This window comes from Trachurus japonicus, chromosome 2, assembly GCF_045865225.1.
Source record: "Trachurus japonicus isolate A0001 chromosome 2, Traja_1.0".
Classification (NCBI taxonomy): Eukaryota; Metazoa; Chordata; class Actinopteri; order Carangiformes; family Carangidae; genus Trachurus; species Trachurus japonicus.
In genome coordinates, this window is record NC_140908.1 from 11,843,254 (window position 1) to 11,869,256 (window position 26,003).

Below are 26,003 nucleotides of genomic sequence, written 5' to 3' on the forward strand. Positions count from 1 at the left end.
GATTTTGGTTTAAGTGCAGGATATGTAAGAAATACCATCCAAATTCATTTTAATTCTTTACTTTTACTGCAAAATGTTGGGCTAACATGCATAAAAACTATGTTATGTTGTATTTTAAAGCTATTTATTGCAAAACATTCCATAGCATATTAGCTATCATAACCAATAACAAGACCTCTGTGGCCCATCACTAGCATACATCTGCCTGTCTAGTTGCATTGTGGGTGATGCACAGCAGGCGCCAATTTTTGAATGCGCAACAAAAAAGATACTACAATGGAAAACTGCATGATTTACACAACAGTCTCATATACGTATGTAATGCTAAGTCAGTGGAGAACTTGCCTGTATTTTACAATAATAGTAATATTTTGTTATTATCCGTAATTAGAGCGAGTAATGTTGGAAGAACTCAACACATATGACCCCAGTGTGTTTACCTGCGATCTCCTCCAGTGAGCTGGCCCTCATGTCCAGCATCACGGTGCCGTTCATGATGCAGCTGCGGAGCTCGAATAGACTGTGTAGAGACAGAGTGGCTACGTACGGTTTACTCCACCGCTCACCACCGTCCTCTACATCCTCCTCAAACTTCAGCCACCTGCATAAGCAAACAGGAAATAAACAAAAAAATGAACATTTGTGAATGACAGACGTATTTTCCATTGGAACTAAGTTAAGGAGTTGATGGATATGGGGCTGTAATAAACAGAATCAGGGCCGTTGTATAGGGGAGAAAGGTGATGATAATTCTAGGGGCCCAGCGCCCAGTGGGGCCCATAAAAAACCCCAGTAGTCGAATCTTTGTATGACTGATTTATTCTGCGTAAGACCCTGACTAATACTCATGGTACACTGTAAAAACTCAACATCTTTCCAAGAATATTTGTCTTATTTCTTGTCCAAATGTCTCATTTCTAGTCAAAACTAATCTCTTTCCACTTAAAATAAGACTCATTACCTAAATATTAACTTGTTTTTAGATAATTTTCATTTAAATTCACAATAAATAGAAAAATCTGCCAGTGAAAGTAAGTTTTTTGTGCTTGTAATAAGGAAGAAAAACTTGCTCCACTATCAGATTTTTTCTACTTATTCCAAGTGAAAATATGCTTGAAAGAAGTAAAAAGTGTCTAAAAACAAGCTACTTTTAATATGATGTGTCTTATTTTAAGTATAATGAGATTTGTTTTGACTAGAAATTACATTTTGACTAGAAATAAGACAAATAGATACTTGAGTTTTTGCAGTGTAATGCTGCATTAGCATCAAAACAAAGAAGGCTAAATAAAAAACGATAATACATACGTAGTCTAAGGGAAAAAAAAGGAAAAGTTAGGGGGAGGGGCCCACTTTGGTATTCTTTAAGGGGGCCCAGAATTCCTAGCAACGGCCCTGAACAGAATCACAGTCTCAGGTGTGACAGAGGAAACACACCGCAGCTGTCCAGAGTAGACCCAGCCCATGTGACCAACCTGGCTGTCTCTTTCCATTCGGCGTCCTCGCCCTCCCTGAGACAGATTTCATCCAGCTCGGTGAACAGAGCGTGAGGGATGTGTTCCTCGTCGCCGTCCTCTGTCCCCAGGAGAAACTGCACCCTCTGGGCTGGTGTGTCTGCTGCGGGCGACGGGACACGGGGAGGACGGGGTATTGATCAGGAGAGGAGGCGAGGGGGAAATATAGAGACGTTAGCAACAGAAATAGGAAGATAATGAAGATGGCTGCGTGCGAGAGTCCATCTTGGACACTTACTGTGCGAGGGGGATTCTCGTCCATCTTCGGCCGAGGAGTCCCTTTCCTTGGACCTCTTCCTGTGTCTGTGTCCATGGTGACGATGGCGTCGATGTGACCTCCTGCCCAGGGGCACATGAACCCCGATGTACAGAGTGCGATGACCTGGGAGCAACACAGAGGAGATCAAGCTCTGTCCTTCATTCTCAATTCTATTATCTTATTATATCCATTATCAAGCTTTTTATTCATAAGTAAGATATGAGGTTTATTTTTTGGCGAATGTGGGGATCATTATGTTTAAAATAGTGCAGAAGACATAATGAGATCTTGGCCTGTTACTATTCAATTAAATTAAATCTCTAAAGCAGTCATTCCCAGTCAGGGATACTTGAATCCCAATTTGGCAGGACGGACTAGGCTGATGTGAAACATTAAATATTATGTTTGGTTAAAAATTATATTACATACTGAGTCAGGTGTAAATCCAGAGCTATAGGTTTGATTGAAAGTGTGTGAAGTCTGGTTAGCAAGGAGGTAGGTCTGAACAGGTTCCTAAGAATACAATTCAAATTGACTCTAAGTGAAATAAACAATTGAAAAAATGAACTGATTAATAGTTGGAAATTGTTAGCTGAACATAAGGGATTAATGGTTATAAATTATTAGCTTAAAGTAATAGATAAACAATTGATAAAGTAGCTGGAAGAAACCGACCAAGCTGAAATTGTTAGCTAAATGTAGTGGATTAGCAATTCAAAGTGTTAGCTGAAAGAAAATGGTTGAAAATGTTTTTTAAAAATTATGTAAAAAGACGTTTGCTTGACATAGTGGACAAATAGCTATAAACTGTTAATGTAACAAATTTACAATTAATAATGTTAGCTGAAAGTAATTAACAAAATAGAAAATTGTTAGTTAAATTTTTAGATATTAAAAGTGTTAGCTGGAAGTAAACGGTTGAAAATGTTAGCTAAAATGACTGGATAAACAAATGAAGAGGTTAGCTTGACGTAATGCATAAATAGCTATAAAGTAATAGATGAACAATTAATAATGTGAGCTGAAAGTTATTAAAAGTAATGGGTTAGCAATTGAAAGTGTTAGCTGGAAGTAAATGGTTGATCTGTAAACATTTTACACATCAAACAAAAAGGATGGGAACAACTGCGCTAAGAATTCATCATCTTTTATGATGTGATTTACTTCTGTTAACACCAGAGTATACGAACATTTAAAGTAGCTCTAAATTAATCATATGCTCAGGGAGAAACATTTATTTCTCAAAAACACTGTGATTTAGATTGAATTATCTCCAATAGCACCAAACTAATTGAAGACAACAGCACAAACTGAAATGGAAACAAATTGGAGTAAGGAAAAATTCTGCTGGTGGCAGATGAAGTGCGTCAGAGACAATATTTAATAAAATGAATTTGCAAACAATGAATATAAATGGTGGGCGACTGGAAGCAAAAAGGCCCAGCTGCACTGATGTTGAATAAAACAGGCAAAATAAGCAGCGGAACATCCTATAAAATCTGTGTTTGGAGATAATTGCTTAGAAGCACAGACTGAAAAAGCTCCCGTTTTAATTACGCACATTGCTTCAATTATGTATTACTCATCGTGACAAATGCAACATAGTACCATCAAACCAAAATACATATCAGAGGGTTGCGTACTATTCCAGAGGTCTATATATACCTACTGCACTGAAAGCCAAACAACCATCCAAATAACAGCCTCACGAATTGTAAAAGAAAAAAGTTCAACATGTTATTATGAATCATCAACCTGTGAAAACAGAAAGATGTAGCACGTCCTCAGTCCTCAGTTTCTAGTTTTAGAGATTCTGATGCTTCAGATACTTCTCAGATCACGTCACTGTTGGGAAAACATCTGTAGGCTACAGTACTACATCTGTACTTGATTGTGTCATAATCAGTATGAATTCTTATAATAGATTTTGTGGGGCGACAGTGATCGCGACCGACTCGATTCGGAGGTTGGTACTACATCAACATAAGGTCCCATCAGTTCATCCTTCAGCAGGGTTCCTACAGCTTAAGCCAAGTTAAATTTAAGACTTTTTAAGACTTTTTTAAAGCCACTTGAAATGAAATTTAAGACCGACTTCATAATAAACACAAATGCAGAAAAAAGAAAAAAACAAACCACATCAATTACATAGGGTTAGGGACAATTTTACCCACTTTCCTATGTGATCCAAGGTAAAGTGACTGCTACATGAATATTGGATTGTGTCTCTTTCCAGCTGTCCTTTCAAAATAAATGCATAAAACAAAACACTGACTCGGGAGCTGGTGGCAGTGAGAAATTTAGCGTTGACGGCCGCCACTAACTTCTCTATGTCAGAATGTTACCAATTATTTTGAGATTTGAGACTAATTACAACCATAAAATACCACTTACCATGTGTTAACATTTTTAAGACTTTTGAAAAATGGATTTAAGACATTTTAATGTCAATTACGGCCTTGTTTTTAGATTAATGAATTCAATGCCTTTTAAGACTTTTTAAGGATCCGTAAGAACCCTGTTCAGGATAAGTGACCGTTGCTAAATTAGAGGACATTACTAGCATTCATGATAGTGGGACGGATGGACACAGAAACCAGAACCATACTGGATCAACAACTTTGTGAGTGAAGATTGGAAAAGAAAAACCATGACTCAGCAGTTAATCTGCCAACCAGACACGGCCTCTGTCTGTGCTTAAATAAGGAACGATCATTGTCTTAGAGGAAATTGGAATTGATTTTATAATCTCATAAACAGGGGTGTTTTTATTTTAAATCAATACAACAAATAATGAGTCTGGGATTATGACAGGATATAATAAAAAAAGCGAGCACAAGAATCGCCCTCTAATGTGTGTGTTGGTGTGTGTGTGTGTGTGGAGTGGGTCAGCGTGAAGAGAATCTGAGTTGACTCTCTCCTCCCGAGCTGCCTGACCGCTGCTTCCTCCCCGCCGGCCCTGGGCTCAGAGGCCGGACACAGACAAGACCACTGGACACCCTGTTCTCTTCATCCGCCTATCGCTCCGTGCCAGACGCCACAGTGTCCAGCATAATGTGACACCCAACCGATCCATACCCCGGGCCATTCGATGCTCCCGATCTGTAATGTACTGTACTGTAGGCTTGATGCTTCCTGTTTCTACAGTGATTAAACTGAATCTTTTTAAAGGGATCGTTGCTGTTAATATAGTTTATTCTACATTTTTCATCCTCTTCAAGTTTCAGGCTGATTTGTACGGATGTGTGACAGTGTCGTCTTACTGGCTGACCACAAAAACCCAGATGGGAGAATCTCTTTTTTGCATCTTCATCATTTTTAACCTCTGTATCTTCAAAAACCCAATAACCAGGGGAATGCACATGTAAATGTGGGGTGCGGGGTCTTATGTCTCATGTTTTTTTTGTTTTTTTTTATGTTCTTATGTCTCTATGTAATTGAGGTGTATGAAATGTGGGAATGTATGTTAATGTATGTAAGTTGCACTTCTCGAGGCCGCTCTGTACGAAATGGTGAAAACAATTTTCCTTGGAAAGGACAAATAAACTCATCTATCTATCTATCTATCTATCTATCTATCTATCTATCTATCTATCTATCTATCTATCTATCTATCTATCTATCTATCTATCTATCTATCTATCTATCTATCTATGTGGAACTCCTTCTGCCTTATAAATAAATGATATTTATTATAGATTCATGATGAGAAATCTCTAAATATTTCCTCAGCTGAGAGGAAAACATCCTTCAATTGTTTTCACTTGCTTGGAGACATGACTAATCACATCACAGCGTGCTAATCAGATCTGGGCGATGTGCAGACATAACATGAATCACCTACGTGACGGCGGTTGAAAAGCCCGACTCGCCGGGCAGCCATCGCCCAGGAGAAAGGTGAAGCGAGGAAACTGACTATACTATGTCAACGCGTATCAGCAGAGTGGGAGTGGATCTTGTTCTGCATTAGCGGCGTTAAAACCAAAGCAAATCACCGTGAATGATGGGATGCTGAGCAGGGATGGAGGAAAAGAGGAGAGACTTTCACGATAAAAGGCAGCAGCCCCAGCAGACAGCAGCAATACGGCGGCGCAGCAAAACATAAGGACGGCGCTGTAGAGTAGAGATTTAAAGTTCATGAGTCAAGACTCGTCTACAGAAATAGCTCTCCTCCTGCAGGCCTCCACTACTGCTGATGTCATGGGATGTCTTGTCTCTTTTCTCTTGCCTCCCCGTCGGCCCGGGAATTGAATTCACGCGGCGGTGTGTGACGGTGACGCGCTCTCAGTTATCACGGTCCATATCCTTGAGTATTCGCGTGTGTATTCATGTATGTCCGGCTTTACATGGCCATTTAGAAAAGTCAGGGCTGAACGGCCGCGGGCTGCAGGGGCTGTACAGAACAAACTCTCCTATCTACATTCACTGGCTTATATGATTTACATTGATGTCTTTCTGCATAAAGACTGTTTTATTCAATAATAATAATATCATTATTTTTCCATAACCACCAGTCCTTGATGTCCCGTTTAATTTCATATGACATATTCTGTCTTTCTATATCTCATATTCTAGTTTTCATTTCTAAAGAATAAAACTTGCAATGTTTAAATAGAAAGAAAGAAATTTGCTCAGTTCAAAAGTCTCTCTTTTGTAATATTAAATACCGCTGTATCTCCTGCCATATAATAAATAATCATAATTAAAAAACAATATATTTCATATCAACAAAATAGAATATGAAAAATACAAAGTTTGTGGTTAAGATTAAGTATTATCATTTTATTATGTAAATCTCCATACTTATTCACTTTTATACTCTACTTATGGCTCTTATCCCGAGGATATAAATCTCTAAAAACAGATACTCCGAATTTGTTTCTTTCTAAGTCCTTAAACAGATGGTTGTTGTAGGTTTTAACAAGCATCACTCAAACAGGATGAAACGGTGCATCTGTTTGGGGGCTATTTTCAGCGGCGGATCAATCCACATTTCATTCTCCTGTGAGTACGTAGTTCTGGCAGCAACAACATGCTGAACGTTGGACTGAGTCTAAATGTATCATTGTGCTTTGCTTGGTGATGCAGGGACATGTCACTGTGGGTCACTGATGTGTTTTTAAAAGCTTCTGGACAACAATGAAGCTCCAGGCCACAGAGGAAAAACACACATGAGGGGTTTTATACATAAACAGGAGCAGGTGGATGTATGAGGATGAGGAGGAGCAGTGGAGTTTGGATGGAGATGATCTTCTCCTCCTCCTCCTCCTCCTGTGTGGTGCTGATGCAGCTGACGCAGCGTTACCACGGCACCAGACAGGGAGCTCAGTCATTATAGCCTCAGTCATCCAAATATGAGAGTGCTTGAGATGAAAGCAGCATCTCACCGGCAGAGTGTCACAATCAAATGACATCTCCGCAAGCGACAGAAATACGGCGGATGCTGACAGGGGAACTGGGTTTTTTTTTCCTCAATGGTCCTTTAACTTTTCTCCACATTCCCACACTTTGTTTATTCACTAAAAAAAGACTTGAATTCCTACATTTCCCAGGGTGCCTTTTAAGCAAAGGTGGTCTTTTTTTTTGCAACTGGATCTTGTGTCTCAGGCTTCATGCAGGCAAACAGCTGAGTATGAGCCTGAAATCATTGTCCCCAGAGGTTATACAGGACCGAACAAGAAGATATAGAGTATTTTTTTCAATTTCCTTTTCCAATTTTTAATTTAATGTCATTAACCAGGGTGCCTTTTAAGCAATGGTGGTCCTTTTTTTGCAACTGGATCTTGTCTCTCAGGCTTCATGCAGGCAACCAGCTGAGTATGAGCCTGAAATCATTGTCTCCAGAGGTTATACAGGACCGAACAAGAAGATATAGAGTATTTTTTTCAATTTCCTTTTCCAATTTTTAATTTAATGTCATTAACCAGGGTGCCTTTTAAGCAAAAGTGGTCCTTTTTTGCCCTGGATCTTGTGTCTCAGGCTTCATGCAGGCAACCAGCTGAGTATGAGCCTGAAATCATGGTCTCCAGAGGTTATACAGGACCGAACAAGAAGATATAGAGTATTTTTTTCCAATTTTTTCCAATTTTTAATTTAATGTCATTAACCGTCAAAAAAAATCAAATTTATTAATGAAAAACACAATTATTACAGCAGCATTTCTTTTTGCCAGTATCTTTCTCGTTTATGTTTTAATTGATGCTGGTTGTGATTTTCCTTTGGATTAGCAAATACATAAAAACACTGCAGATTCTCCTACTGAATCTTTAAATCTTTTGAATTCTGGTTTAGCTCAGCCCACTTCCTGTTTTGGTTTTGCCTCCTTGTCTATTCAGGAGTCTGTTGATACAGGATTCATCATCCGTCTCCTTCACAATGGATGAAACGCTGGTGAAAACACGTGTGCACAGAATGAAGCCTCTGATGCTGCAGAGCTCACATCAAAACCTAACATCCATTTATCCACCCGTCATTCATCGTACAGCTGGACAGGCATGTTTTCTGATATCAGACACTGATGAGCTGCATTATGGGATGTGTAGGATGGATTCAGCCTATTTGGAGAGCGGTGGTGACTGTAACTCTCTCCACTCTGTGTTGTGAATGTTAATTCAGGAGTTTTACCTTCTAGCTCTTCCTTCTCAAAGTTGGTGTTGAGCATGGAGCGAGTGCCCCCGCGGTCCACCACTGCCTCCTCATCAGTTCTCTGTAGTGGACACACACACATACACATAGACTCATTACTCAGTGGGTAAAACACAAGAACACACTTAAAGCAGAAGTAAGCAGAATATTTGTGTTAATATAAGCCTTAAATAGTTATATCTTCCGACGGCAATCACTTATATAGAGTGTTTGGTCCGAAACACAGGTCTGTCAGTCAGAAGCAGAGGAGAAAACTTTCCTTGTATCCTACAACCTTTATCCAATGAGGAGAGAGAACGGCATAAAGGGCTGTGTGTGCAGCCAAGGGATGCTTGTGAATGTGGTGAAGTAGGGACGAGGGCGGGGACTGCTAACTCCGTCGGCTGACAGGAAGTTAGCCAAAACGACTGGATCGCTTACTTCTGCTTTAATAATACTCTACTATAATGCTACAATTTGCCAACAGTCACATTTTCACCAACATTCCCATCTAGATTCACACACACTAACTATGAATGAACACCAAAAAATTAACACATACAACCAAAATAAGATATTGAAGGGTAAAATAAAGGGTTTTTTAAAGCGTATTTTGACTTAGTAAGTTATAATTTTGACTTAGTATGTCATTATTTTGACTTAGTAAATCATTATTTTGACTTAGTATATCATGATTTTGAGTTAGATCTTATTTTTTTCCATCAAATGACAGAAATGGGCTTCCATAGAATCCACATCCACAGCTTTCAAATATAATCCATTCCATTACAAAATAATCATTAGCACTTATCATGACTTGTTGATAGATAATGATGGATTTAAGACTTTACATGAATCTGGTCATTTGATACGCTACATTCACATGTCCTGATGTGATTTTCCATATGAGGCTTAACAGTACAAATGTCTGTGGGATCACTATTTGGCAAGAAGCAGGCCTTTGTTATCTAACAGTGCTGCCAAATAATCCATTTTTATAATGTTTGATCATCTTTTCATCACTTATCACTGAGTGTTAATGTGAGTACATTTCCCATCCCTCGGTGTTGATTTGATTGACAGGTCGGTTCAAGGAGGCCTTCTGTCCTCACTGAAGCAAAATCCATATTTCATCTAGATGTTATGTTACATAAGAGAACACAGCCCCCCCCCCCCACACCACCACCACCATCATCACTACCACCCACCACTACCACCTCCTCCTCCTCCTCCTCCTCCTCCCCGCCTAGTGGGACGATGTGTCCTGGAATAAACACACACACACACGCACAGAAAACTCTGCATTGTAAAGCTAACTTCCACTGACTGTCACCATGGCAACCAAAAAAAAGAAAAAGGAAAAAAAAAAGCAGCCTATTGTGATTTTGAAATAAAAAAAAACGCCGTGCTCATCGTCTGATTACAGTGTGTCTGAGTCATGGTTTGGATGAGAACGCTCCAGTGTGTGTAAAAGCCTTAAATCATCTCAGCAGTCGCGGCCGCCCACACCGCTGACAGGCAGCAGCGGGCTCACAGGGACCTGGAGGTGCTGCACATGCTGGATGTGTGTGGAGCGTGGAGGGGAACAAAGAAGACGGCTGCTAATGGATGCAACACAGCACAGCGCCTCCATGATTATATCAGTTATGTACCGTAAACAGCGTTCAGAGAGAGAAAAAGAAGGGCTGGATCATCTGAACGCTTACTTACTCTGCTTTTTAAAGGGACAACGAGGAGTTTTGGAAAAGCGAAGTGTTTTCACACTACATTTATGAGCCTCCGCATGCACCGTGAAATTCTTTGACCGGCGCAAGACAAAAAATCGTGTTTTCATTCATCAATAATTAAAGTCAGAGGTTCAAAGAGGTTCACATACCACCGTAGTTCCGACCATAAATGGCGATTCGGCGGCGTTATTCTCATGACTCGCTGCGAAACCGAAAGTAAGGAAACGCTGGTTGGCTCGCCCAGCATTTCCGCCACCACTAATAATAACAAAATAACGATAGAGACAAAACGATATATTTATAGAAAATGGGCCCATTAAAGCAGAAGTAAGGTGAATGTTTGTGTTAACATAAGTCTTAAATAGTTGTATCTTCCGACAGCAATCACTTCTATAGAGTGTTTGGTCCGAAACACGGGTCTGTCAGTCACTCTGCTCTGCTGTAAGCCGAGGAGAAAACTTTCCTTGTATCCTACAACCTTTATCCAATGAGGAGAGAGAACGGCATAAAGGGGCGGTCCTCTCTGTGTGTGCAGCCAAGGGATGCGCGTGAATGTGGAGACTGCTAACTCCATCGGCTGACAAGAAGTTAGCCAAAACCACCGGATCGCTTACTTCTGCTTTAACAAGTGTGGGTAGCGTAGATTCATCCACATTAAAGCAGAAGTAAGTGATATATTTGTGTTAATATAAGTCTTAAATAGTTATATCTTCCGACAGCAATCACTTACATAGAGTGTTTGGACCGAAACACGGGTCTGTCAGTCACTCTGCTCTGCTCTGAGCCGAGGAGAAAACATTTATCGTATCCTACAGTTTTTATCCAATGAGGAGAGAGAACGGCATGCAGGGCTGTGTGTGCAGCCAAGGGACGCCGTGAATGTGGCGACGTAGGGACGAGGACTGTTATGGTGCGTTCAAGGAAACTCGTATTTTTCCGACCGTGAAGTCATACCAGTTCGATCTGGTACGAGTTCACCGGTCGGAAGTTACGAGTGGCCGTTATAGTGACTTTCACCGGTAAAACAGGTCGGAAAAACACGAGTGGGTTGCCTGAAACGCTACAAAGTCGTAAGTTGTGACTTGAAGCTGTAATTTACGATTTCAAAAGCCTGCGTGGAACGCAGCATTAGCGAAAACGACCGGACCACTTACTTCTGCTTTAACGTGAGACTTTTTTATAACCAAATAGAAACTCCTCGTTGTCCCTTTAATATTTCATGAAAACACAGGCTTGTTATACACCTGCACAATGGAAATGACTGCTCTGAAACAGAACAGTCCGTACAAAAACACTCCTACGTCCCAGTCAGACCTTCAGGCAGCAGGTTTCAGACACTGCAAGGCCTGATGGTCCGGTCACGACCGGCCGTCGACACCGGGAACACCAGAACAAAAAGTTGTCATGGTGATGCCTGCACCATGATGCTATCCCTCCTCTGTGTGTGTGTGTGTGAGTCTGGTGTTCATCATCCCTGCCCTCCAGACGTCCTCTAGTTAGCGGAGGGTCTCTGACTGTGCACCTGTCCTGCATTAGCTCATTAGTGTTGAAGTAACAATTCATTTTCACCTCCTTGTTATTGATGCTGCATGATGATGGTATTTATCTCACTAAGTACATTTATCACCATTTAAAAGCTATGTTACTATTTATTAACACAGCATATAATCAACTAATTAGCTGCCCTGTTATTTCCTGAGCTAATAATTATGACAATTATATGTTATATATAGGCTGCTTTTAATGTAAAATTAAAGATTTATTATCATTCAGATGATAAACCATTGTCTCCATCTTGTTTTTTTGTTTTTTTATAATAAATATAAATACATAATAATGAAGTTCATATTTTGGTTTTACAAATCATCCATTTTTAAAAATATATAGCCTATATATATTCTCTGTTGTAACAGAATACATGTGTGGTTGTTAAAGTTATATGACATGATATGATGATTGATGGTATATTCAGTCTGTTCCTGGAGTTATTTTTTAATGACACCAGAGAGACTCTCAGTGATGTCCAAGCCAAGTTTCAATCTGACCTTGATGCTGGTGAACCAGAGTAATCAGCCCCTGACAGTTATATATAGCTACCATATCCAATACATACTGTATGTACAGACTTTAACACTCACAACTGGTAATAAAATAAACACAAAATCAGAGTGTGAGGCGCTGAGAAGTGAATTTAAACTATAATTTTTTCAATATCACACTGTTGTATGGTCTCACTGCAGCATCCTTCACTGTGCTTAATGTGATTGAAAAACATAGATAGTGAATGGAAGTGTTAGGTAGTACAGTGGGCCAAAACTGAGGCAACAATTTTCTGATAACAGCGAGTTAACATAGTGAGCTCACATGATTCTCTTTTATCTGTTTTAGACATGTGTGTCAGCTTAAATTCTTGAATGAAAACTTCAATAAATATACTTTAATAAGTTACAGATGCACCTGAATGCATCACATCATTTTGTTTTATGGTATAATCATTAGCTTAAAATTAGCTGTACGCTAAGTTTCTATGGGCGAGACTGAACACTGGCTGCAGAGAAGCTCCTTAGTGTTTCTATCTAACCTGAAGGACAGATGGTTCTACAGGTTTACTGTATAGAGGGAGGGGTGGTTAGATGGGAGGGGGTCTGTGCTGGTTGCAGCCTGCAGCCTCACCACTGGGTGCCACTAAATCCCACACACACTGGTCCTTTAAGTGCTCAGGCTTTACCGAACAAAAGCAAAGGTTGATTCTTCTCTAAGAAACTGGCAGTTCGTTTCAAATGAATTGTTCGACAAAAATGAGGCAATTTTCAGGCAAGTTTATTCTATAATTTCTAAGCACATTTATTTATTATCATATTTGTCTCTTTAAAGGGATAGTTCAACATTTTGGCAAATTGGCCCATTGCCATAATCGCTATAGTCATAGCAGTAGGTTCATTACCTTTAATTGTAGGTGTAAGCTATTTTCAGTACGGCCAGGGCTTGAAATTAGCGGTCGCCACTCGCCATTTGCGACCCAGATTCCTCTGTGGCGAGACAGATTTTTAACTGTCTCGCCACTTGGCGAGCTAGAAAAAAAGAGACTCCCAATCTGTTTCCAGGGTTTCCCCCAGTGTATTATAAGCTTATAGTCACCTGACAACGTCACAACTTAGTTGCGCATAACGGGACACGTCACGGACATCATGCTCATCAGACCGCTGCTGCTTCACAGCTGACCGAGAGGAACGCACCGAGCCCAGTTAACGTGAGCCGAGCCGCGGCTCCAGAGGCTCAGTCAGCTGCTGTAGCACAGCTGTTAGCTGTTAGCTGGTAGCTGGTAGCTGTTAGCACGCCGGAGTCGGTGGTCGGACTATCCGACGGACGGACGGGGGGGTGGGGGGTGGTATTTGAACACTGTACAATCAGCGCGATATAGCGCATTTACGAGCGGCAAAGTGCCAACTGTCCATGCGCCCGTGTCTGTGTGTGTATGTGCGCGCGCGTGTGTGTGTGGGTGTGTGTGTGCGTGTGTGCGTGCGTGCGAGAGAGACGGCAGGTGGACTGACTGGCAGAGATGAGAGTTGGTGAAACGCTGTTTAAAAATTATTATTATACTGTTCTTGAGTGGGGTGGGATTGTGGGAGGGATAAAAAACTGGGGAGAAAAACGGAAGAAAGTCTTCTCTGTCACGTTGTACTGTCATGTTGCACCTGTGAAATTGCTTCCATTAAAGAAAGTCATCAAAAAAAAAAAAAATTTCTGTAGAGCCTGTGGCAGGCCGCCACACATAAACTACTGTTATTCCAGAAAAGTTGAAAGGTCATCGTCTACAGAGCACAATTGATTGAGAAGAACATGATGACTGTTATATGGTACTACTACTGCTATATAACTAGTGACGTCGAAATACAATAGTGAAGCAACTTGTTGGTTTTGGCTAGTAAAAAATCTGTCTGGCGAGTAACTTTTTTGACCTACTAGCCACTTGGCTAGTAGGTCAAAAAGTTAATTTCAAACCCTGAGTACGGCGGAGCGCAGCAGCTGGCTGCTCAGAGCTACGCTATGGAGGCTAACGGAATTTCTTGGTTTCCCTCATTAAACTCATCAAATTCAACATCCCAAAACTCCACAGCGCTTTTGTAGACAAGTTGTGACCTGCACAACCACCACGCTATGAGATAATGACGGAACGATACGAAACGGAGCCGTTTTCGAGGTAAATACAGGGTAAATACGGAGACTGCTTGCTGAAAAACTGTCCCTGAACGCAACGCGCATCAGCGGTTTTGTATGAATTTACCTCGAAAATGGCTCCGTTTCGTATCGTTCCGTCATTATCTTATAGCGTGGTGGTTGTGCAGCTATCCCTTTAAAAAAGTCCTTTAGTACAAATGAGGCTTTAAAACACTGGTTCTCAATGGAGATTATTTTCAAGGGAGCACTGGGTGGTTTTCAAAATAAAGCTCCTGCAGATAGGCTGAATATGGAGCAGTGGCTTCTCTTGTCAAAAATATGTGAGGGTAGGTCAACTGAAAAATATAAAGTGACAGACATCTGGTAGCTGTAGTGTCCCTAGTGTAGATACTGCACCGGTGTAAACAGCAGCGACAACAGGGAGTGAAGGGAGCCACCGGTGGGCCAGGAATCAGCAGCAGCATGTACATTCATACATCACAGGAGCTCAGTGCAGTTCACAGAGATTCAAACAGAGTTCATAAAAAATTAACTATACTTCTCTTTCGTTTCTTTCCTACAATCCACCCCAGCCTCAAATCAGTGACAGTTGGAAAAACCCATGTCTCCAACCTGAACAACCACATAAGTTGTATTTTCACCCTCGTATACAAGCACATTCATTCATAACCCTACTGAGAGGGAGGGGGTTGTGGGAGTAAATCCTGAAAACAAAATACAATCTGACTGGGACTAGTATGTTTTGTACATGCTAGCACATAATATTCTGTAAAAAACGTTTCAGAATCTTTCACTAAAACTTGTTAAAATACTTTAATTGAAATATAATGAATAGATCTATAAAAGTCCTGTTCTGTGAATAATTACGTTCAGTCTAAAAGTCACATAATGCATGTTGTACACAAGCAAACACGGGCCAGCGATCTCTGATCCCGAGTGATTAAGCAACTGGTGGTACGGCACTCACACTCATACACACACACATGGACAAACATGTGAGGGACAAGCCAGCGCATCAGAGGCGTGTGTGGGCAGATGCTGATGGCTGACACGGTGGGCTTTACTGTATACGGGGACATTAACAGAGAAAGTCCGACATGCAAACACGCACAAAGCCTCGGTTAAGGATTCATTACCAGCCGAGTCCCTGCAGACAGACCTCCCTACTGTAGATCTCCCCCCGGCAGATGGCTGATGGTAATCTGGAAGTCTCTGACATTTTGTCTATGTGTTAATTTTGTCATCGCAAGTGCTCGCGCAATCCGGACCTATCTGAAACTGAAGGGTGATACATGATGTTAAAGATGTGTGTGTTTGTGACAGGCCTGAGAGAGGAGCAAGGGGGCAGGGGGTGGGGGGTGGCGCTGCTGGTCGGCCCTGCAGGTCCCCAGGGGAAAGTCCCCGGGGAGTCTCGCTGTCGACAAACCCATGAGAAAACTACATGGGTCTAAATCCAGTTGGTGCACAGTTCAAAGCAGCAGCAGGAGGACAAACACATGGCAACAGGGTGAGGGGCTCAAAACCACTGGCTGCACTGCACTGAACCAACTAAGACTGTGTGTCTGTCCAGGGACTGTCCGTACAAACAGGAAAATGTGTATTTATCAAACAAAGTCACACCTGTATTACTATGTTACTTATCCAAAGATAAATAACCTAAATAAAGAAACTGTACAAACCAAGATAACTGAAAGATGACTCATCTCAGTCTACATAATATTTGTGTAAATAAACACTAATGTGTGACATTTTAATTACAGATATGTTTTAATTGACTTTGCTGCCCAGCATAAAAGAAAATATAAAGGATGTGTCAGTTATATTAGTACTGGTACCAAAGCATAAAATCCATCATTATTGCAGCCTGATGATAAGTACATGTCGTCACCAGACCCTTGTTTATATGTGTGTATGGGTCTTATGCACGGTTTTGGTTTCTGTCATGTTTGCAGGTGCAGTCCGATCACATGATCACATTACATGTTGTTTTGATTCTCTTGTCTCCCATCGCCAGAGATGGAGCCTGAAGTCCCCGCAGCTGAAACCAGAACATGATCATCCTTATCTGTAAAGATGAGGAGCTGATTTGCCTCAACTCTGTACTGACTGAAAACTCTGCAACAGATGTCACTTTTATATGTTCTTGTGTGTTTGATATAATTACGAGTCATAATTAGCTGCTAAACAAACAACCTAGTATGGGACAGTGTCACATATGTAAACTGCTAATGCTAACATTAGCCGCATAGCAATGGCAAAATTTAGTGGAAAGCTAAAGTTGACTTTGCATCTGCTTTTCTATTATCAAAGCACCTTAGCAATGCTATGCTAATGTGTTAGAATCAATATCTATCTAAATAGATTAATGAAAGAGATATATTTCATGTATTTCATATGCATTTTCTGACTTCGCCTACAAGAATACATTAAAAACCACTGATTAGCCATGTAGCTTGTAGCATTAGCTCTTTATTCTATGCACCTTTAACTGGAATTAAAGTGTTTGTCTAAAATGCAGGGGGACAGTGAACTGAGCAGGATTGAATCTGTTTCCTAATGGCTTCAGCAGTAATATGAAACAGTAACTATGATATTTCTGAGCCTGATGCCATGCCCCTTCTCTGTTTCGTCCCAAACAAGGCTTTACCCTGCTCAGCATCACAGATGAGCCAGAATCTCCTGCCTGCAGGTTCCTGCGTCTATTTATAGACGCCGGGTTCCTCTACCTCATGCCACTGACCCTGGACCAGCCACGAAGAGCCGCCATCCCGGCTCGCCAATCTGGGTTGAGATTAATCTGCCAACGTTTAACGGCAGGATAAAAAACCTCGCCTCTGACTGCGAGATCAGCGATGGAGGGGCTCTTGCGCGGCGGAGAGAATGAAATCCAGCCGTTTTTCTTGGTCGGGGTAGGGACGGGAGCAAGAAGAACATGATGAACACACACACTCCAGTGTAACATGAATATTTACATTTATACATCCTTGCTTCTTTCTTACTACACACAATTGCAGCACATACAATACAATGTATATGCACACATCATGCATAGGCGTGTTGGTGCACACAGTTCCTTTGCGTGCAGTGGTGTGATGGGGAGGAGCAGTGTGGATGAATGAGCAATACAAGGGGCAGTGGGGGTGGGGAGGAGAGGGGGAAAGGCTCGGGGCCTGTCATGAACCGCCGACGTTAGGTTGTCCTAGTGCCGTACAGTACAGCACAGCACAGAGCCCAGTGTGCGCTCATGTGCGTGAGCATTCGCGCGCTCATGGTATATGGAGCGTCATGACCTTCATGTGGAGAGGCTTGACATTGAAGCTCCATCACATTCTGATTCAGAGCACAGGCTGCAGATGTACAGTACAGCTTCAGATCTATACCCTGCACACGGAGCATTCACACTCCCTTTGTACTTTATGTCATTATAGACTCAGTCAGTAAAGTATCAATATATTCAATTCAGCACCATCCTGCCTTTTTCCATCCTGATTTTTGTGAAACATGTTTCTCTTGATTTCTTTATGAAGCAGGTACTTAATAGACATGTGCTGATACTTTTCAAAACAACAGTTACATGGGGTCTGGCTGACATGGACAGCCAAACTCAGTGACCTCAGGTGAGTCGTTTTTTATTTCATATAATGAAATTCTATTTGGTTCTCTACACAAATAATCATTTGTGAATGACTGAATAGGGAGTCCATGAGCCACATAATGTACATCCTATTTCTATTGACTAAAAAATACACTTGAATAAATGTGAAGGGGTCTGAATACTTTCTGAAGCCACTTTACATTTCCTTTTCTTACGTTCTCTCCTCATGTTTTCCTTTTAGAATAAGTAGAAATAAAGTGGAGTTGCACACTCGTAGCCCTGATGTAAAAAACCAAGTCCGTTCCTTTTAGAATAAACCAAGGAGAAAAGAATACAGTTATTCTTTTACATATCTAAAGTTTGCTCAGTTCAGTTACAGCTACAGCCACACTTGGTCTGGTGTGACCTGTATGTATTGTGTGTGTGTGACAACCTCACACACACAAATACTCTGAATTATTCATAATACAGTTGGTGTCTCCAGGACATGATGCTGCCATGATGACACACACACAAGCCGTGTCCCAATTCGGGGGCTGAGGACGCAGCCTACGCGGTCTACGTCTGTGTCAGCTGTTGGTAAAGTCTAGCCTTTGGAGCATTTCCTGATGCATCCAAATGCAAATCATAAACATTTGAAAGAGGGGCTACCATGGCTACAGCATGGAGCCGCGTCAACATTCCCATAGCTAGTCTGCTAGGTGACTGATAATTAATGCCACGCAAATAATCTTGGGATACAGGAGGCCAGGAAGGATGTGGGTGTGTCCACTTTGAACAGGCGAGAGAAGGCCAGATTTCGAGAAGCCTTTGAACTGGGACAAGCCTTGTCCTGATGCTGTGACGGCCTTCAAATGCACAAAGGATGCAGCCGCCAGACACAGCTACAGACTCACAATGTGAAAAAACAGTAAACATATAGTATAACCTCACTTTGAACTTTCTCTTATTGACTTGTAATGAAGCATAAACAAGTCCCTCCATGTTTTGCTGATGTGTCCACAACACAACCTGAAAGCAGCAGCTTGACATTAGCCACCCACATACTGTACCTCTGGATGCACTGCCAGGGATACGCATCCCCCAAACGCAATGTGGGGTAGACACAAAGGTGTTGAGAGGGAATGATGAAAGACATTAATGTACGGCCAGTTTCTCTGAAGGCACCTCGACCAGATACTGACAAACAAATCTACAGCAGTGGTTCCTACTCTTTTTAGTCTCAAGTACCCCTGAGCCTTTTTGTCAGACCATGAGTACCCCCTCACTCATACGTGTTGATGATCCTCCAAAAGTGGTCATATAAAACCTAACAACTGATTATGAAATTAAACTCATTTGAATTTCTCTCTTTAATTTGTACAAAGTAATAATTCTCCTCCATTTTTGTTCTTTTCAACTCAAATTAAACAAATAAAATAAAAAAATAAGAATCTGTCTGCCATCAAAATAAAATAAATAATAGATAATAATCAACCTGCCTTTGTTCTAGCCTATTAAACTGTTGAAACATTCATAACATTGAACGTTCAGCTCCCCTGAACCCTCTCCTGAGTCCAGAGCAACAGTCACTGGACGTTTGACTCATTTATCAGTGTTTGCTGTGTGTCTCCACAGGTTATTGTCTCCCAAGGTGAACTAGTTGTGGCGTGCACGTACCATCTTGGTAATGGGCTTACGAAATGACTGGGAATATTTACTTTATCACCTTGGAAATAAATTAATAAATGTGTCCACATAACTCCTGGTTGGGAATCACTGCTCTAAATCCCTCATAGGATTACCACCTGTTCCACTCTGGTTCTACCTCCAACTTGTGCAAGTCTTGAAGCAGGTGCACACATTTCCTACAGGTTGATATGTGATTTATAGTGGTCAACCTCAAAGACACATAGCGAACAAGCCAAATATTCTAATTAAAGCTGTGCTCACTATGTTAAATGTTGTGTAAAACCCCAACACTGCAAAGGAAACCCTGAGTTCCTCTCTACACCGACTTATCTGCCGCCTGATTCCACGCCTCAGGCTGCTACACGTGTGGTCCGTGTCCCGACCACTCTTCCTAATGAGTTTCATGTCTGACATTGTTTAACAAAGCCCGCGGAGGATTGAGTGATTGCGACAAAAAAGGGGCCAACAAAAGCCACTGTGTCCTCGGGATCAGCAGACAGCCAACCCTAACCCTCGCTTTTGTAAACACATCTGGTGACAACAGGTAACCGCCAACATTGTGGGAAAGCACCCCAGTGGAACAACAGAGCAGCTTGTCCGTCTGTAAAGGCGCCTACTGGAATCCCGATGCGTCCAAATCTGCATTGAATTATTTCATTGGACGAAAAATCCAAACTGCTGTAAGTTATGCAGGATTCTCCCCGCAGCATTCAGAGTGGTATAGTCCAAAAATAAACCCAGACTACAGTGAAAGTGACCTGAAATGTGTCTGACTGACCTCTGCTGTCTGAACATCCTGCTCCAAAAAGAAAGGGCTGCACCGACATGAACAATGTCACTGTATCTCACAGTTATATTCCTAAAGCTTGTCTACAGTGTGCTCCAGTTTCCACTGAATACGACTCAACTGAGTCCAGGTAGCCATCGTTCACATGTACCATCAGAACTCCAAACCAATGATAATCTATGGGCCACATCTAGTCTATTTCCATGTCACCTGACTTCCTGTCGGTGGTTTGCAAACACCAAAATTAGATAGACTTTGATGTTCTTGTTCATTTTCTTGTACAAAAAAAAAGCAGATGCATAGCTCTGTTCTGAAATATCGTCACTTTCACAGTCTTCAAACAAAACAGACTGTCTGCACGTACATGAACCTACTGCTCAGCCTGTAAAGACAGTTGTGTAACGCCTCCTAAGGCTCTGGAGGGGCTTTTCAGACTAAAAGAATAAGCCATAGAATTGTTGACAGGTAGCCTGCAGTACAAACTGCAGATGTGGAGTCAGAAAGAAAGGCTTTTAGTGGCTGCTGAGGGTCGAATAGATTTCAAGCTGGTTCATAAAAGTCCTATTAATTGTTCCCAGAGACAGTGCTACAAGTCAAGCAGAGGCCGTATGGGTTGAATGAATCAGCATGAATTTCTGCTCAGTCCAAAAGATTAATAAATGTCTCAGAAATTAAACTGATTTTACAATCTATGATTTAAAAAGTTCACAATTCTCATTTTTACGTTTGTAAATTGCAAATAACCAACTGATTACACTGTAACACAATCTGTACAACGCTTTGTCCTGTTCTCACAGCTGATGTTGGATGTTGGAGACATTTCCTCATTATTAAGTATCAAAGATGCTAAATGGAAAGAATGCTACACTGAAATACAACAGTTATACGTGCTAATATTATAACTCTACTTATCACATTTGCACCTCTGCTTCTTCTGTTGAAGCTGTGCTAAGCTAATTCTAAAGTAGCAGTTTACAAGACTTTGAACCTTAGTTTGATACAGTTGACGTGATCAAAATGGTTCACTTGTCATTTCTAGGTCACTTTCAGGTGAAGCTAGCAGCTATGTGTTGTTCATAACTGCTAGCTGCTATATTATCAGTGTAATATTCCTTCATACAGCTACAGTATGTTTGCTTTATTTTGAAAATTGCTCTCAAAGCAATGCGTTGGCTTCCAGTGGTGCATTTGGAACGAGGATCCGTCTACAAAACAAAAGCGGAATGAAAGGAAAGCTCAGGTATTCATCTTTCATTTTCATATAGCTCAATGTCTGCCGGTCCATGGGAATGAAAACAAAAGGCACACAAACGTCAGCGAATGCAACACTACACTACCCGATGATGTTATTTCTCATGCGTAACCGGGGGAGAAGGACGTCTTGGAGCGTCGACGGGCAGATTTGCCTGAGAGCTTATGTTCTATTTTCTTGGCCAGGATAAATAAGAAACCTATTGATTCTCAGCAGCTCATTTCCAGGAAATCGGTGTACATTATCACATCTCTCCCTAGGAAGCGGAGAGGTGACCTCATTTCTACGTTCTTCAGGGATCTCTCCTGAGGCTTTCACAACAGCGGGGATGATGAATGTTTACATTGCTATACGTTGAGATCTAGGCCAAGAGAGGTATACAATAAAAAAAAAAATCACACTAGATGAAGCAAGTTGCATTCAGAGAATATCTCAGCAGCTGGCGCTTCATGTAAATCTATTTATTTATTTCCTTTATCTGCTTTAGCCGACTTTCTCCATGTGAGAGCCAGAGTGATTCTATAGCTCGGGGATGGATTATCAGAGCTATACAGGCGCTGTGATTGGCCGGCTGCTTCTGTTGTCGTGGTTTTTTCATCCCCGCAGATGGCCATGGTTACCGTGGCGATAGCAGCATGTCGGCAGCATCACAAGGTAGGGGGGGGGGGGGGGGGGGGAGGCTGCCTGCGCTACGCCGGTGACATCCCTACATCCTGGCTTCTCTCTAACCTTGACGGCCACGGGGAGATAAGAAGTGACAACGCCGCCGTTGAAAACACAAACAGTGAAGGTTTGGTTGGTCGAGATGTTTAAAGCAGGAGACGCAAAAAAAAAGAGAGATGTGACAAAGTATAAACACAAACAAATCCGGTGCTGCTCGCTTTTGTTCTCCCTCAGAGATCGGCAGGGTCAGTGCAGCGGGTATAAGCTCCTCTCGCGCCCCAGAATGACAGTCCCATCTGTCAGCCAACCTCCGCGGGACCTTTCGCATGCATATCAGCACAACTGGCCCCCTCTCTGCAGCAGGAGGCAAGCCTCCCGCAGCCTATTGACTGTACAATATGCTCACATTATACACAAAAGTAGAAGAAAAGCTCATATGGAAGGTTCTTCCAGGTGACAGCTGCTGTTTAACCTCAATGTCACAATCCAGATCAGTGTGAAACACAACCTGAAGCGAGTGCATCTTCTGCACAGTGCTAGAATCAACAAAACTCAGCAGTGGCTGACTAATTATTATGGTAATCTACACCAAAGTCAAACAGCACACTGATAACTCCGGGCTGCAAAGTTCCAGTCACCTACCTGGTAAATAAATCCTGTATTCTGGTCCACAGAAAGCATGGTGTCTCCTTAAGGTTGGGGCAGGACGCCCGCTAACTCCCCTTGCGCTTGCGGCGGTGGTAAGATGAGAGGCTGACGCTCAGGGCCGGAGCCCCACTCCCCAGCTTCAGAGTGTGTGTTTGTGATTGTGTGTGAGGATAGCAGAGAAAGACAGAGTCAGCTTAGCTGTTCGTCAAACCCCTCTCCTCGCCCCTCAGCCGCTCTCCTCGGCCGCTCTTCCCATGCTGGGATGTGCCAGCAACCTCATTCCGTGGAGCGCCGCGGACGCGACATAAAAACAAAAAACGCGTGGAGCTCTGCGCGGCTCCGGCTCTGCCTCAGCCTCTGTCTCTCCCTCTGCCTCCGACGGCTTTCATCCAGGGTAGCATCAAATGTTTCTGACAAGCGTCCATCCGCCAATCCCCCCAGAGAGATTAGCGCTCTGACATCACCGATGCTGTGCCATGCACTGTTCTGCTCTGCTGAGCCTGCGAGCTCTGTGGCCGCGTTACCTAAGAGAAGCCTCAGGTCAAACAGCACCGTCCTGTGTGAGGGGGGCTTCTCGGCAGCCCCTGAACGCCTCACACCTCACAGCTCCACTGTGGAGACTGCACACCCCAAGAAGAAGGAGAAGCAGCAGCAGCAGCGGTGGGCAGGGTTCGTGTTTCAGTCTATACGGTGTGTGTGCATCTGTACGTGCATGTGTCTGTGTGTCTGTCTGCACAACCTACCTGAGGCGAAGAAGCTGCTCCCCGGCTCTGGTGCATTGTCAGCACAAGTGTGATGGAGACATGGTGTGCTAGATAGAAAAACACTTCTGTAGGAACAAGCAGCTATTTCTGCTGCACTGCCTGATACCGGGTGTCAAATTACAATAATGCTGCCTTTGCGTTTTTGTGTCAGCTGATGTGTCTATTAGTGAAGATGACACTCATTATTGGAGGTGGAGATCAGATAGCAGAATCAAAGCCAGTAATGCACAATCCAGTTTTCCTCTCACTTCATCAATCTCTCACATTCTCCATCCTGCTCCGTGCCGTCTACCTACATGACCTCTTCAATCTCCTCTCCACTGGCACTGCTATAATTAACTGTGGAAAGAAAGAAAGAAAAAAAAACAGCCGGTCAAGGCTCCTAGCTGCGGTGGAAAAGGCTTCCTGCCTGCCTGGCTGCACAGTTGGAGCACCGAGTCGAACAGAGATTTCACACCGGTCCAAGAACGCCACGCTCAAAAGAACAACTCCGGCAGACTTCCTCCGTCTGTCCTGGCTGATCTTCTCCGCCCCGGCCAATCAACCAGCCCTGGACTGGACGGCCTGGCAGAAGGCCTGCTGTTATGTCAGGGTTGTAATTAGGACCACGTCAAGTCAAATCCAGAACCAGGGCTGCTGGAGTTTGCAGATGATACTGTAGGTGTTAAAGACCGACAGGGAGATCTAGAAAATGGCTTGAGGGCGGTGACTGCATCGTTGTGACATCACAAACTTACAGATGTGCTGATGACCTGTTTTAAGACTTAATTTGCTGGATACAGACAGTGTGTGTTTCTATGTGGACTGAGCGCTTTGATTTACATAAATCTAAACCTGCTTTATAATGAGCACAGGGATATCTACCTTTACACAACGTGGGACCTTTAAATACACACAATTATTACCAACAGGGATTTTGACCACACCAGCCAAAATAACTTCCTCCTTTTGTCTATGGGCAAAAATAATGCTGTACAATCCTGCCCACACACAACACACAAGGTGTCCCACAGGTCCGTCCCATTTGCTATGTATACAGGTGTAAAATAAACCACAAAAACAACAGAATGATATATTCTAAAACAGATTTAGCATACAGGAAAGTTTGGACAAGACCAAACTAGACCAGGTAAAGACCAAGCAGCTGACAGAAGTTCTCAAGACCAGATAGAAGAAGCTTAAATGAATACTACAGGGGTTCTTGCCAGGTAAGACCACTCTACCACAACAATGGGAAGCAGCTTAGCTTTGTCCAGGTAAATCTGATCACTAATCACAGATCACTATTTCACACGCCAGATGTCACTTGTTCATTGTATGCTGACACGCCTTGTAATTAGTAATGTCAAAGCCCCAGGGGGCAGAAGTGAAGTTGTAGTAAGTGACAGAATCACAGTTCGGCCTGTGACAGACACTTTGTGCTCAGTCTTATCCTCAGTCTGGCTCACATCCCGCAATTGCATAAGCAATATTTTGTCAGGACAGATGACACGACTGCATCAAACAGCTCTGTTGTCTGCTCACACTCAGGCCCGGTGAGCTTTATAAAGCCATCTGAAATGTTGAAAGCCTTAACTCCATTTAATTCCCATTATCTATTACTATTTATTTACCCAGCGTGTCGTGTTGACAGTCTGCTGTGGCTGTGGGATGCATGGTGACATGTGTTGCCATTGTGATCTAAAAATACACGACATCTGCTAAGCAAGCTGTCTAATTAAAGACATAGACCAAATACAGCTGTGTGATATTACTGTAGATTATAGATTATGAAAAACATGGATTAACAGATAAATGTAAACAGAGTTGTCTGAGCAATTGGGAAAAGGGACTGACCTGTCTTTGACTTTTAAAGGTGCTATGTGTACATTTACAGCCAACATTAGCGTTAACATCTAAGCGTTTACAGTACAAAAAAACCAATAGCACATAGGTAACACATAGCATCTCAGCAGCACTACTTCTTCAGAGCAGATTGGATGCTACAAGAACTTGGTGTCCAAACATGAAAAGATAGGCCAACCTCAACCTCATTGGGGCTAGCTGGTTAGCATGCTAACTTCATTAGAAAAAAAGGAGTGATCTTTTATTCCATGTGCTATACAAGCACCTGATTTTAACTATATACTCTAAGGTCTTCTTTTTTTTTATTGTAGCGTACTGCTGCTGGTATTTCTTGTCCACTTGCATGTGGTATTGGGGGAGGTCTCATGTGATTCCATCTTTTTGTTTGTAGTGCAATTTTATGTGGAGAAAGCCAAAGACTTGGAAAAAATGTCCACTAGGGTGGACAATAAAGTTAAACTAAACTAAACTACAT

At 42.2% G+C, this 26,003-nt stretch overlaps 1 protein-coding gene across 8 annotated transcripts in view; it reads right to left on the reverse strand.

Annotated features, from left to right (window-relative positions):
- The window catches only part of LOC146990915 (sodium-driven chloride bicarbonate exchanger-like), a 55,847-nt gene that overhangs the window by 27,620 nt on the left and 2,224 nt on the right, over positions 1–26,003 (reverse strand). For 2 of the 8 annotated variants that reach the window (XM_085801219.1, XM_085801254.1), the window contains exons 3-6: positions 8,398–8,479; positions 1,753–1,896; positions 1,476–1,614; positions 441–601 (exon numbers count right to left, since the gene is read on the reverse strand). In XM_085801219.1, the coding sequence (XP_085657345.1) occupies positions 441–601; positions 1,476–1,614; positions 1,753–1,896; positions 8,398–8,479 (526 nt within the window). Of the gene's footprint in view, positions 1–440; positions 602–1,475; positions 1,618–1,752; positions 1,897–8,397; positions 8,480–22,913; positions 24,233–26,003 lie in introns of those variants that run through there. The other 6 variants (XM_085801244.1, XM_085801210.1, XM_085801262.1 and 3 more) reach the window with 5 other exon arrangements.